The sequence below is a fragment of the Mucor velutinosus genome (assembly GCF_035048745.1).
Source record: "Mucor velutinosus strain NIH1002 chromosome Unknown tig00001563, whole genome shotgun sequence".
In the NCBI taxonomy this organism is placed as follows: Eukaryota; Fungi; Mucoromycota; class Mucoromycetes; order Mucorales; family Mucoraceae; genus Mucor; species Mucor velutinosus.
This window is the reverse complement of record NW_027041904.1, coordinates 4,460,108-4,472,817: the sequence shown is the minus strand read 5'-3', so window position 1 is coordinate 4,472,817 and position 12,710 is coordinate 4,460,108. Positions and strand designations below refer to the sequence as shown.

Sequence of the window (12,710 nt, the reverse complement as noted above, 5' to 3'; positions counted from 1 at the left end):
TTAATACTATTTCCCGGTCTACCGGGTACACACATGAAGGCTATACGATAGGGTATCCGAGAATTGTACAAACAGATGTATAGTTGATTAAATGTCCCTAGTTCTGCTGCATTTTAGTAATGTGAGAACAAGTCCCCCCTTTCTTTTCCTCAATAAGCAACCTCGTGGCGAAATACATATAAAAAGCGTAAGAATGAATGGTATGCACATCAGATGTTGTTTTTCCTTTTTTTGTGGTGAAAGAAATACCTGATTGATGGCACCGTTTTCAATCACTATATTCACAAATTACTGCTGTTCTACAAGACGCATGAGCTAGAGTAGTAATTCATTTACTATTAATGACTCTAATAGATTGCAAAATTGATTAGTGAGTCGGAAAGGGTTGCTGTATGATGTACTGAGATTTGCTAGCGACCAACCACCGGTTACGCAAATCTATATTTGTTTGTTTTAGCATACTGGAATAACAAGAGAGAAAAAATAGAGTGATGATGATGTTATATATGGCAAAAATAGAATATTTCATGGATAATGAAAATCTAGATTGGACTGGAGCGGACAATGCACATTAAGGAGTCTCTTTTATCTCTCTTTCTCGCTCTCTCATAGATATCGGTCTCAATGTATATACATCTCGCCTTTTGCAGAGATGAAATATGCGTTTAAGGGCTTAAATAAAATAACTGTCTAGTATATAAGCAAGGTTTATTTGTGTTCTTTAATAACATCTTGTCTAATTTTAGATAATTCACTTGTAACATATAAGCCCAATTAAAGCTTTTTTTTATTCTCTGTACATTTAAAAAAAAAAAAAAAAAAAAAAAAAAAAAAAAAAAAAAGAATCTAAAATAATAGCTTAGGTTATTCGTAGATCCCCTAAACTAAATTGCTCTCGAAAAAAAAAAAAAACTCCTCGATCCTGAACCAATATAAATAGCCTAATTTTTATTGTTCTTGTCCTGCTTTCTTTCCTTCTCTTTCATACAAACTATATATATAAAAAAAAATCAACATGGTGAAATATCAAGCCTTCCTTGTATCATTGACAAGTACAGCTGTCTTTGCTGCTGTTGATCTGTCTAAATTCCCCACAAAAACAGATCCCACACAAGTCACCATCCCCAACATCCCTCAAACGACATCTCATGATGTAGCAACAGAATGTCAATACTATCAATCAAACTTCACTATTGACAAGACTCAATGGCCTACTATCTGGGATATTGCTACCAGTAACAACATGAACACTTCCTCTGAATTCATGAATGTGTACAACTCTATCGATTGGACCAAGGCTCCTACCGCTCCTGTGCGTAAACTCACTGCCGCAGGAGGTCTCGATTTGACTGGCTACGATACTGCAAACGATCCCGACTGTTGGTGGTCTGCTTCTCAATGTGTAAAGCCAAAGGCTGCTGGTGTAAATGCTGATATTTCTGCCTGTCCTGAACCAGAAACATGGGGTCTTGTAAGTTGATTGTAAAACAAGTATCTATTGCGTGTTATTAATAATTTATGTTTACTCCTTAATTACACTATTTACTCCTACCCATCTCTCTCAAATCTCCTTACATATTCTCATTTAGACCTTTGATGACGGACCAAACTGCTCTCATAATGCATTCTATGACTATCTCGAGACCAACAAACAAAGAGCTTCCATGTTCTACATTGGGTCTAACGTGCTCAACTGGCCCTACGGTGCTCTCCGTGGTCTCAAGGACGGACATCATCTCTGTGGCCATACATGGTCTCACAAAATGATGACAACTTTGACCAACCAAGAAGTCCTTGCTGAGCTCTATTACACTGCAAAGGCAATCAAGTATGTTACTGGTGTTACTCCTTTGCACTGGCGTCCTGTAAGTAATATCTGTGTTGGGTAATTGGGTGTAATCTAATCATACATTTGTCTAGGCTCTTGGTGATTTGGATGATCGTGTACGTTGGATTGCTACTCAATTGAACATGACCGCTATTCTCTGGAACCTCGATACTGATGACTGGGCTGCTGGTTCCACTCCTGGCATTACTGCTGATACTGTGAACCAAAGATACAATGACTTTATTCAAATGGGCGCTAATGGTACCTTTAAGGATTCTGGTAACATTGTGCTTTCTCACGAAATCAACAACATGACTATGGATTTCTTTGTTAATCACTACCCTGATATCAAGAAGAACTACAAGCATGTTGTCGATGTAGCCACCTGTATGAACATTGCCCATCCCTACCTGGAGCAGGTGATCACTTTCCCTAGTTTCGATGCAAGTACCAAGAACAATGCCAGTACAGCTACAGGTTCAGGTGTCATCCCTGGTGCCTCAAGTGCTCCTAGTTCGGGTAATTCAGTTACACCAAATACTAACTTTTATAATGGTCCACTTTTCATTGCTGCACTTTTTGGGTTGCTTTTGGTTGCTGTATAAATCAACAAAATTACTATACATTTTCTCCTTTTCGTCACAATTATTACTGCTACAATTTATACATATTTTTTTTTTTTATACTTGATACATAGTATAGAGCCTCATTTTTTTTTCTACAATCACGCACAAACTCACATTTCTACATGTTCATCCCTCTCTTTATCTTTTATATAGAAGAAGAAAAATCGGAATATTACGTATATTATTTTTACAAATAACTTGACTTTGTGTGCTTTTTCTTTCTTTCATTCCAAAATGCATCAATCTACTTGTTTATTTATTTGATTTTCAGGACGATTATATTAGCGAGGGTTGGTTTGTACCATCATTTACTAACACATGTGTATATTCAGATCACAATCCTGATTATAGAAGATCAACAAGTAGAAGAAGAAGAAAATAGACCTAATAGATATGCTGACAGATACAACAGTTAGAACCGTTTACAATGCACACATTGACATTGCATCTTTTCATACATACATGATTGTTTACCAAACAATAAACCTTAATACCACGCTAAATTTGATATTTAGCCTCAACAAAACCTGCGGTCTTTGACACACCTGGGCTTTGTGATAGAATTTGCGCATTACATGCTGCTCAACGTTTGCATTCTGAGCTCCAATATGCTATCATCAAGGTCTGTATGCTAATAAGTCACTGTTGGCAGGTTTTTCATTGCATTTGTACAATGAATCTTGAGTATCTTTGCTGCTCGATTTCTCCGACTGATTATTATTTTTTGAAAAAAAAAAGGGGGGGCAAGTGATGTTCTTTGTTTAATCCCATGAGGCAACAATGCCTCACTGACGAGATTCAAATATTTCGGTGATTTGACACAATATATCAAGCATAAGAGTTCACAACAATTCAAGAAATAATTAGAGAGTCTAAGCGATAGTATGTTTCAATTTGTAATGCTCCTCTTATAAGATTACTAGCCGATCTTTCTCGCTACGCTCGATATCGGCGTCGCCCTGTGGGCTCTCGCCAAACACATTTTAAATCAGATATTATAACATTTTGGCATATCAAGTAGATTTTAAACAATTTATTATTAGTAAAAGAAAAAAAAAAGAAAGATTATATTAGAGCCACCAGTAGCAAGAGAGGAGGTATCTCCCTCAGCATTCTTTTTGCTTACACTGATATCAAACGAAGCTTATTATTGAGACGATATGAAAGAAAATTCAAGTTTTATGCAGCATTTGTACATCGCAATCGCCATTTTCTGATAATGAAATTGTCGTCTCATTCGCTGCTGCTGCTCTTAATAAGATGATGACATAAAGCTGGCTATGCGTAAACACACGACTCGTGTACGAACTACAGCGACTTTTTTGAGATATTGTCATTGCAAAAGAAGCCTTCATGAGGCAAAGCTCACCAAAAAAAAGTATTTGGGCTAAGCAATCGTCCTTTCAATTCCATGATTCCCATTTAATCAGCATCGCAATCATGATGGCCATCATCATTGTCATCATCAGAAAAGCATTTGGGCCAGCCAGCACCAGCGCGACACGCTAAAATCAATTGAAACTCTTTTTTTTTTTTTTTTGTTCAATATTGGACAGATATCGTCTTTTGTCGACTTCTTTAATCTGTTTTGTGATATTCGACTATATAAATTGTGATAATCACCCTATGCTTCCTAATACATTCTTGAAGTACTTTTCAAGGCGCTTCCAATATTACTAATTGTAATAAATGTTTTGACTGAAATTATTGAGAAATCTAATAAAATTTGAAATGAGTTTTTTAGCGAAAATCTCCAGATTTTGCATAGGAAAACCTCGTAAAAGTAGTTTCATAGGTTGCTTTGGATCGAGAGAAACGTTTTGATTTAATGTATGCCATAGTAAAAGTCTTCATTTTCAAGGCAAAAAACGCGATCGTTTGATTCTCGATAAAAACCATGAGGGGTACATCATGCTTCTTGGTCGAATTTTGGCCATGTTTTTTTTTTGGTCCCTAAAAAATTGGGCAATAGTGGCAATAAGTAACTGCCAGATAAGAGCAATTATTTGGTGTGCTATTCTAGCAGTCTAAAACGGCTTCTAACTCGAGAAATCAATGCTCAGATGCATTCAGATTTTGCTGTATCAGGAACACTAAAGACTAAAAAGAAGAAATACCAGTATGCTGCTTACCTGTATACCAAGTAGCTACGTGTATACGGATGTAGAGCACCACATAAGAATCAGATCCACAGATATTATGAAGTGGCTTCATGTGTAAGTGGAGGGTCAACATGAACGTAGCAGTGTTTTGATACGATACGCAAGAGCAATCGGTAGCCGAGCTGCGGCTGCGCAGGTTGGTTCTCACCGAAGCGAAGCAAAGGCAGAGAGTCATCCGAAGCAGAAACACTCGTTTCAGTAACAGAGCTAGGAGCAAATAGAACAACAACAAGAGTCTCTAAAAGCCAAGACTGTCTCATCCCTTCTTCGTCCTTCATTGTGTGCTGCTTTCATTAATAGCCGACAATCAACCGTCATCCAACATTTTCAGTCCACAACTTAGAGAAAAACTATAACAGAAGAAGTTTTTGATAGACACTATGAAATCTTCATCTAGAAATAAAGAATGATTTCAAAAAGTATTTTCGATCTATTTCATTATTTCACACAAACTTTACTCTTTCAGGAACGACGTCTACGTCTTTATCAACAGGATTTTCTCAAATACGGACCAGCAGCATAGATACAATGTCTCTCACTGCTGGAAATTATGCAGATACAGCAAAATCTGAATGCATCTGAGCATTGATTTCTCGAGTTAGAAGCCGTTTTAGACTGCTAGAATAGCACACCAAATAATTGCTCTTATCTGGCAGTTACTTATTGCCACTATTGCTCAATTTTTTAGGGACCAAAAAAAAAAACATGGCCAAAATTCGACCAAGAAGCATGAGGTACCCCTCATGGTTTTTATCGAGAATCAAACGATCGCGTTTTCTGCCTTGAAAATGAAGACTTTTACTATGGCATACATTAAATCAAAACGTTTCTCTCGATCCAAAGCAACCCGTGAAATCACTTTTATAGGACCTTAATATGCAAAATCTTGGCATTTTGGCACAAATCGCCAATTCATATTTTTACGTATTGCTCAATGAGTTTATTCACAACAACTCTTATACTTGGCACCATTGGATACGCCTTAAAAAGTGCTTCAAGAAACCTTAAGGGTCCACGGCATGTTTAACATACTTCATAGAGTAGGTTCTTCTGAAATAGATTAATCAAGTCGAAATAGAGCAGAATCTGGCCAATCTAAAGTAGAAATCGAGCGGAGGTGTAATATGATTTGGCAGGCTGCCCTGGCAAAGCCAATGTCCCCTCTGATTAGAGGGCAATATATGCTTTTGAAACTAATGAAAAAAGCTTGTGAATTGAATATACTATCTACTAGTCCAGCCTATTTTTTCTCAAGTCTTGCATCTGATAACGCCAGTCTGACAGCGTTATGACCGAAATACTTGTAAGCTCAATTCAATTTCTTCTCTTTTTTTAAGGCTTTGAAAGTGTTTAGGGATTGTGATTTATTATCTTGTAATGTGCATATAAAAATGGATAAACAATGTTGTAAGGTTTATCCTCTACCTATATTATGGAATGGTCATTACGCTTAATAGAGTCCACACATTTTAACTGCATTTGACTTTATTCTATGGATTTGAATCAGAGAAAGGTACAAGCAATGCCCCCCCCCCTCCAATAGTAAATTAACAGTCTTCATTGGAGGCAGGGAACTCCTTCGAGGCAGGATGAAACCCAACCTAAGTGCACCTTTGCTTATTCCATATGAGACTTTATGAAGCTCCACCATTACCGCCGTAACGTAAATTCGAAGCACCTATCCATACTTGATATTTACTTGTACTACTAGATATTCAGAAGAGAAATGTACGAATGAGCTAGATAGAATACTCAAGACATCATCAAAAGTAGCTGTTTTATTAAAGGGCATCCAAACACTCAACAAACATGCCTTGTCTCGAGGAATCACATGTAGACCTTGTATGGGTACCAATCAAGAGGTAAAGAGTGACATACACATGTAGTGGCAGTTGATGTTAAGCAGATGCACTGCATAGTCTCGCATGGGATACTACGATAGCCGGTACAAAAGGTAGGCGCAGTGCTCAATAAGAGAAAGTTGTCATTTGTAAACTCCCCTTATAGAGTTGTGCTATGCTGCGATCATATCAAATCCAGAGACGACTTGGAAGACACTCTTGTGCATGAATTGACACATGCATTTGATTCTCTGCGGAAGGGCAAATTCAAGAGCATTTGCCATCTTGTAGCATGCGGTGAAATTAGGGCGAGTGCATTAGGTAGACTCTATGACACTAAAATGATGAAAATGACCTAATCATTCGCTGCGAAAATAGGGCAATGCGCCGATATTACACCTGAAAAGAAGAAAAACCAATGCATTTGGAATGATGCTGTAAGATCGACCGAGATCCATTGTGGAGTAGAAAGAGCTGAAAAGGCAGTGAAGGAAGTGTTTCAAAACTGTGTTCACGATGAGACACCATTTCAATAAAGGTTACACTTGACCTATCAAGTTGTTTATTTATAAATTGCATCCCCTTAATCTCTATAAATTGCTTTTTTTCTTCGGTGTTTGTTCTTTTTTTTTTTTTTTCTCACTCTCTTTCTCTTTTCCATTTCTCCAAACCAACTCTCGATATGAGTGAAAGACAATCCAAATCAGTGCAAGATAGACACGAGCGCATGCTGAATGAGATCGTTAAGAATCCTAGCAACGAGCACTGTGCTGACTGTGGCGCTAAAAGTAAGTTGCCTTTGGAGTGAAAACGACTATTAGAAGAGACTGACATCCTCATCAACAAAGACCCTCGATGGGCTTCTTACTCCCTCGGTGTATTTTTGTGTATTCGTTGTGCCGGTATTCATCGTAAAATGGGAACACACATCTCCAAAGTGAAATCCATCACCATGGACCAATGGACAAGTGAGCAGATTGAGGTAATATGAAATGAATGTATACACACTTCCTGTGGGTTCACTCAAAGAAACCTGTTAGATGATGCGCACATCAGGAGGAAACATTGCAGTGAATAGTAAAATCAACCCCAACCCTGGTAACAATCCACGCCCACTAGCTCAAGATGATGAACAGTAAGATGATAAAATAGCTTTGTTCGATCAGTCGATATTCATATGTCATGCCTAGTGCTATGGAGAGATATATCAGAGCAAAATGGGAAAAACGTGCTTTCTTGGCCGAGAATAATAGAATGGTATCTAAGTAGATGGGATTAGTTCAAGTTGTGTTTCTTACATATCGCATTTCAGGCACCTTTACCCAAGACACCCATCTCTGTTCCAGCTGTTGCTAGACTACAAGCACTGCCCAAGAGATCATCGTCTGTGCCTATCCTTGCAGCTTCTACGAGCAACAATTCCAACAATGTATTGGCTTTAAATCAACTGCGTGAAATGGGATTCAAGGATGAGACCAAGAACCAGCAAATCTTGTTGCAAACCCAAGGTAGTATTGAAGCTGCTATTGAAATACTATCAAGGTCGACAGTGCCATCATCATCACCATCACCAGCAATGGCTCCACAGCAACAGCAATTCATGACAATTGATCAAAAAGTGGAACAGTTGATGAAATTGGGGTTTGTGGATAGAAACAGTAATATGGATGCTCTTCGTCGCTCGGGCGGTAATATGGACATTGCCATGACCATTTTGAACGAAACAAAAAATACCTTGCAGCAACAACAACATCACCAAGAACCATTTAGATCAAACTCTGTACCCGTATTAGGCAATCAATTGCTGATAGATGTGGATTCGACACCTGCTACTACTACTACTACTACTACTACTACTAGTGCAATGAGTAATCCATTTGCAATGCAGCAGCAACCTCTTCAAATTCAATATACAATGCAGCAACCACAGCAGCAGCAGTCTTTCATGTACCAACAACAGCAACAGCAGCAACCACAGTCAATTGTGCAAAACAATGTGTTTAGTAACCCTTTTGGATTAACAGCGACATCTACATCTACTATCGCCACCACAGCGAATGCCACTACGCCTAATTGTAAGTATATCAGTGTAACATTAACTCTCTTTTGTCTAATTCTATTTCATGATAGTATCGTTTAATCAAGCCAGCATGGTGCAACAACCCATACAACAACAGCAACAGCAAGCTAATTTCTCTAATCCATTTTCTCAAATGACGCCAATGACTAGTTCGCCTTACACTATCAACAATAATACCTCTTACTTTATGCCAACGTCTACTACCCAGCCTCAGCAGCAGTCATTCTTCAATCAACAGCAACCTCAACCACAGCCGCTATTCATGCAGCAGCAACAGCCTCAGCAACAATACCAATACCAACAGCAGCAGCAGACAATGAACCCTTGGTCATCTTCCGCTGGCACACCAAACACTTTGTTTTAAACCATCGCATCATGTAATGAATAAAAAAGAGTTGAATTAGAGATGGATATAAACTCGTGATTTGGATATGGAACCACTTTTCCCGACATTGGCATTGCAATGCGCTTGAATAATGGATTTGCCGTGATATGACAACATGTGCATCACGAGTGATTGGGGTTTCAAAGAATACAGGCCATCATTTGGATGAGATATACATTAGTGGAGGCGTTCTTTTTTTGTAAAGATATCCATAAAAATAGTTTATTGTACTTTGGGCCTTTTAATATAAACTTTCAGTGCTGGCACAAGTACTTGAAACAACTACTTCTCTCAAAACACAAATTTCTTGTTTTTGATTACTTGATTATTCATAGCTTTCATCCTTGGAGCAAGCACAGTTTTGTACATCTCCAGGTACAATGATTTATCCACTTCAAGGTCGCGAAGGACCATCATCGCAATGTTGACAACCAGCCTTTTTCCTTTGCTAAGGTGTAACTCTATCAAAGCCGTTTTGTTCCCATTTGCGCACGGGTTTTTGAAATTGATTTGTTCTAACAGCTTTGAATTTGCCAATAATGCTGCCAGTTCTTCTTTCTTATCATCCTTGTTCACCTTCATTCGCAGCAATAGCGAACCAGCAGCAGTCATGATGTCGTCGAGGGGAAGGTTCAAGGCAGAGGCACTCGAGAATCCTTCATCATGAAATCTCTTTGATTTGTAGTGCCATTTGTAGCCACTTGCTTTCTTGGTGAAATCACGAAGCAGCCTGACATCTCGGATGTGAGCTTCGGTGTCTGATGCCAAGTACACTCTCCAGTAGCTGTTTGTTGGTATGTTTCGTCCAAGAGATGCTCCTAAAACTGCTTGTGTATCTGAACTGTTGAAGCTTCCATGGACACATCCTGTGACTAAAAACTCAAGCTGGCCGAAATAAATCTTCGCTTCAGTCCATTGATTTCTGAATTCTCTCTTTTGCTCGATAATGAAGAAAGGATTCGCGGGATATCCAAGGGTGATAGTGCTGTAAGCACAGTCATCTACACTTGAAATGTCCCGGAGGTACACTTCGACTTGCGTTATAAGAATATACAATCCTTCAGTTGAAATCGCAATACTTTCTAGAAATCTTGGAGCCAAAGATTGAATTACATTGTTTGCGGTTTCCACATTGCTAAGCTCTTCACGACGAGGAGCGTTTTGGGAGAGAATCTGCATATCCACGTATTGATTGCTGGTCATCAATGATTTAACTGCGTCTGGGATAACCGCACGAGGATCATCATGGATCCCGCCAAACGTTTGCTTCATATCGATGATCTTGCTTCGCAAGTCTGCTACATCGTCCCTTACTGGAGACGGCGTCCTCAGTCTCCTTCTTCTCATATCATCAAGCTCGTTTTCTTCATCTGCTTCCTCTTGGTTCAAAAGCCTCTTGCTATTTTGGAATTTGAGTATGGAACTGGCTCTTTAATCGATTTGGGCGCTTACCCTCTAACCACCACTCCTCTCTCCTTCATGTACACTTCAACTTTTGTAAAACATCCAACTTCACTACCTTTTACGTGTATCACAATATTATGTAATCTGTATATCCGAGGGATACAGCATATGATTCTAGTGGCTATTTTTTCCGTCAATGACAGCGATGTCAGATCAATACATGAGAGATGGACGATCGATGAAAATAATGATTTGAGTTTGCCATAGTCGTTGATACTGCCTCTGATTCGAATTGAACTGACAGTTGAGTGATGAAAGCTGCCGAGCTTATTGTCAGAGGGATCAATGGTAGTAAATTCAGGATAAGGAATCTTATTGACGATGTTCCACATCAATCTACACGATTTCGAGAGGCTGAATCGATCATAAAAGTTCAGAAACGCAATAATGCACCCCCAAACCTCTGTAGAAGCGCCAGCATTAAACAGTATAATTGTTTGAGAAGCCATTAAAGACAGGTTTTCGCTCCTAGCCCTATGGTGCTCTAGATATGGCCATAGCATGAAACACTTTACAACATTGTGTAACAAATTGTAGTCGTGACCAATTGCTACTCCTTATTTTTACTCCTTATTTTGACTCTTTTTGTTCCCACACCTTTGATATCCTTTCTTTTCATTCAACATTTTGTTTTTTTACGTAGACCTGTCTTCAACATTTCAAGTCCTCGCAGTTGCTACAGAAGGTGGGCCCCTCTCGACATGCCATGTTTAAAGATCTGGGATTTATTCTAGAGATTTAGGCTTTGTCGATGCACTGCAGTAGGCACCCAGAAGATACGTCTGTGCTAGGACGTCCTTAGTGGGTATACCAGCCACGCTACGGTTTCTTTCCAATTTCAAATAGCTTATCTAGGCGATTTTGGGTTTTTACTGGGGGACTGTAATTGCCTGCAACACTTAATGCTTTTACCTCTTTGTTACGTAGACCTGTCTTCAACATTTCAAGTCCTCGCAGTTGCTACAGAGGGTGGGCCCCTCTCGACATGTCATGCTTAAAGATCTGGGATTTATTCTAGAGATTTAGGCTTTGTCGATGCACTGCAGTAGGCACCCAGAAGATACGTCTGTGCTAGGACGTCCTTAGTGGGTACACCAGCCACGCTACGGTTTCTTTCCAATTTCAAATAGCTTATCTAGGCGATTTTGGGTTTTTACTGGGGGACTGTAATTGCCTGCAACACTTAATGCTTTTACCTCTTTGTTACGTAGACCTGTCTTCAACATTTCAAGTCCTCGCAGTTGCTACAGAGGGTGGGCCCCTCTCGACATGCCATGTTTAAAGATCTGGGATTTATTCTAGAGATTTAGGCTTTGTCGATGCACTGCAGTAGGCACCCAGAAGATACGTCGTTGCTAGGACGTCTTTAGTGGGTATACCAGCCACGCTACGGTTTCTTTCCAATTTCAAATAGTTTATCTAGGCGATTTTGGGTTTTTACTGGGAGACTGTAATTGCCTGCAACAATGCTTTTTGGGATTAGATGTGCTTTCACCTTCTCGTGGTTAATCCTGTTTTTTCAAAGTGAAGATACTAAGCAAAGCACGCCTGTAGCTAATTTTAGAGAAAACAGGCTTCATTTATACACATAATGATTTTTAGTTACCAATTAATAAAACAATGATACTGGTTCTCTTATTGTGGATCCATCAAGCCTTTGAGATTAAGATTTCATCAAATCAGTCTTGATACCACAGTAGATTGGAAATATTACAGTTGGACAGTCTTTACAAATGTGAGCAATTGACAATGCATTAACCAGGGCCTCCTTGGCTCGAACACAAGAAATACAATGTCTGCATACCGAATTCATCCTTCCAGTGGGCAACAGATGCCACGTTTTCTTTTTGAGCAAGTATTCTTCTGCATATGCTTTTCTTGAAACCTCGTAGTTTGTGGATATTCTCTAAAGTCGTGCCAGCACTATTGTCAAGCAAGTGCCACAAACAAGCAATGAAAATACTAGGATGCGTACAAGTTGGTGTGCAAATTCACCCATCTTTATTCAACTGTTTATGCCATCATTTGTTGATGGTGCTTTGCAATGCTCCCACCGATCATAGTGTTATTGAGCTGCTCCCATTACTTTCAAGCCTTTTATCTACCAAGATATGGGTTGGGAAATACCAATGGGGTCAGACAACAGAGACCAGTAGCTACAGCAGCAAAGGAATCCCGTATTTCTACTCGTGATTTCTACCAACATGATTACCTTGAACGGGCCAATACATGTGTCCAATGTGTTTATTGACAATGAAGCGTAGACTCTGTGCAACATTTCCGCCGTTTGGAATCTCCAGCCATCCATTGAGGTGAATCCAGGT

The 12,710-nt window shown here is 39.2% G+C and overlaps 4 protein-coding genes across 4 annotated transcripts; 3 read left to right on the top strand and 1 right to left on the bottom strand.

Annotated features, from left to right (window-relative positions):
- Positions 1–1,015: 1,015 nt before the first annotated feature.
- ATC70_010100 (uncharacterized protein) lies at positions 1,016–2,433 on the top strand (the record flags this gene model as incomplete). The annotated part of the gene is made up of 3 exons (XM_064829320.1): positions 1,016–1,471; positions 1,590–1,865; positions 1,921–2,433. The coding sequence occupies 3 exons, from the start codon at positions 1,016–1,018 to the stop codon at positions 2,431–2,433; spliced, it is 1,245 nt and encodes a 414-aa protein (XP_064686522.1).
- A 3,809-nt stretch (positions 2,434–6,242) lies between these two features.
- On the top strand, positions 6,243–6,993 carry ATC70_010099 (uncharacterized protein; the record flags this gene model as incomplete). Its single annotated transcript, XM_064829319.1, has 5 exons — positions 6,243–6,274; positions 6,328–6,478; positions 6,536–6,570; positions 6,624–6,778; positions 6,836–6,993. The coding sequence occupies 5 exons, from the start codon at positions 6,243–6,245 to the stop codon at positions 6,991–6,993; spliced, it is 531 nt and encodes a 176-aa protein (XP_064686521.1).
- Positions 6,994–7,139: 146 nt separating this feature from the next.
- Positions 7,140–8,901, top strand: RLR1 (THO2 plays a role in transcriptional elongation; the record flags this gene model as incomplete). Its single annotated transcript, XM_064829318.1, has 6 exons — positions 7,140–7,245; positions 7,306–7,439; positions 7,498–7,592; positions 7,648–7,714; positions 7,770–8,532; positions 8,588–8,901. The coding sequence occupies 6 exons, from the start codon at positions 7,140–7,142 to the stop codon at positions 8,899–8,901; spliced, it is 1,479 nt and encodes a 492-aa protein (XP_064686520.1).
- A 312-nt stretch (positions 8,902–9,213) lies between these two features.
- CWC22 (pre-mRNA-splicing factor cwc22) lies at positions 9,214–10,403 on the bottom strand (the record flags this gene model as incomplete). Its single annotated transcript, XM_064829317.1, has 2 exons — positions 9,214–10,321; positions 10,375–10,403. The coding sequence occupies 2 exons, from the start codon at positions 10,401–10,403 to the stop codon at positions 9,214–9,216; spliced, it is 1,137 nt and encodes a 378-aa protein (XP_064686519.1).
- Positions 10,404–12,710: the final 2,307 nt, after the last annotated feature.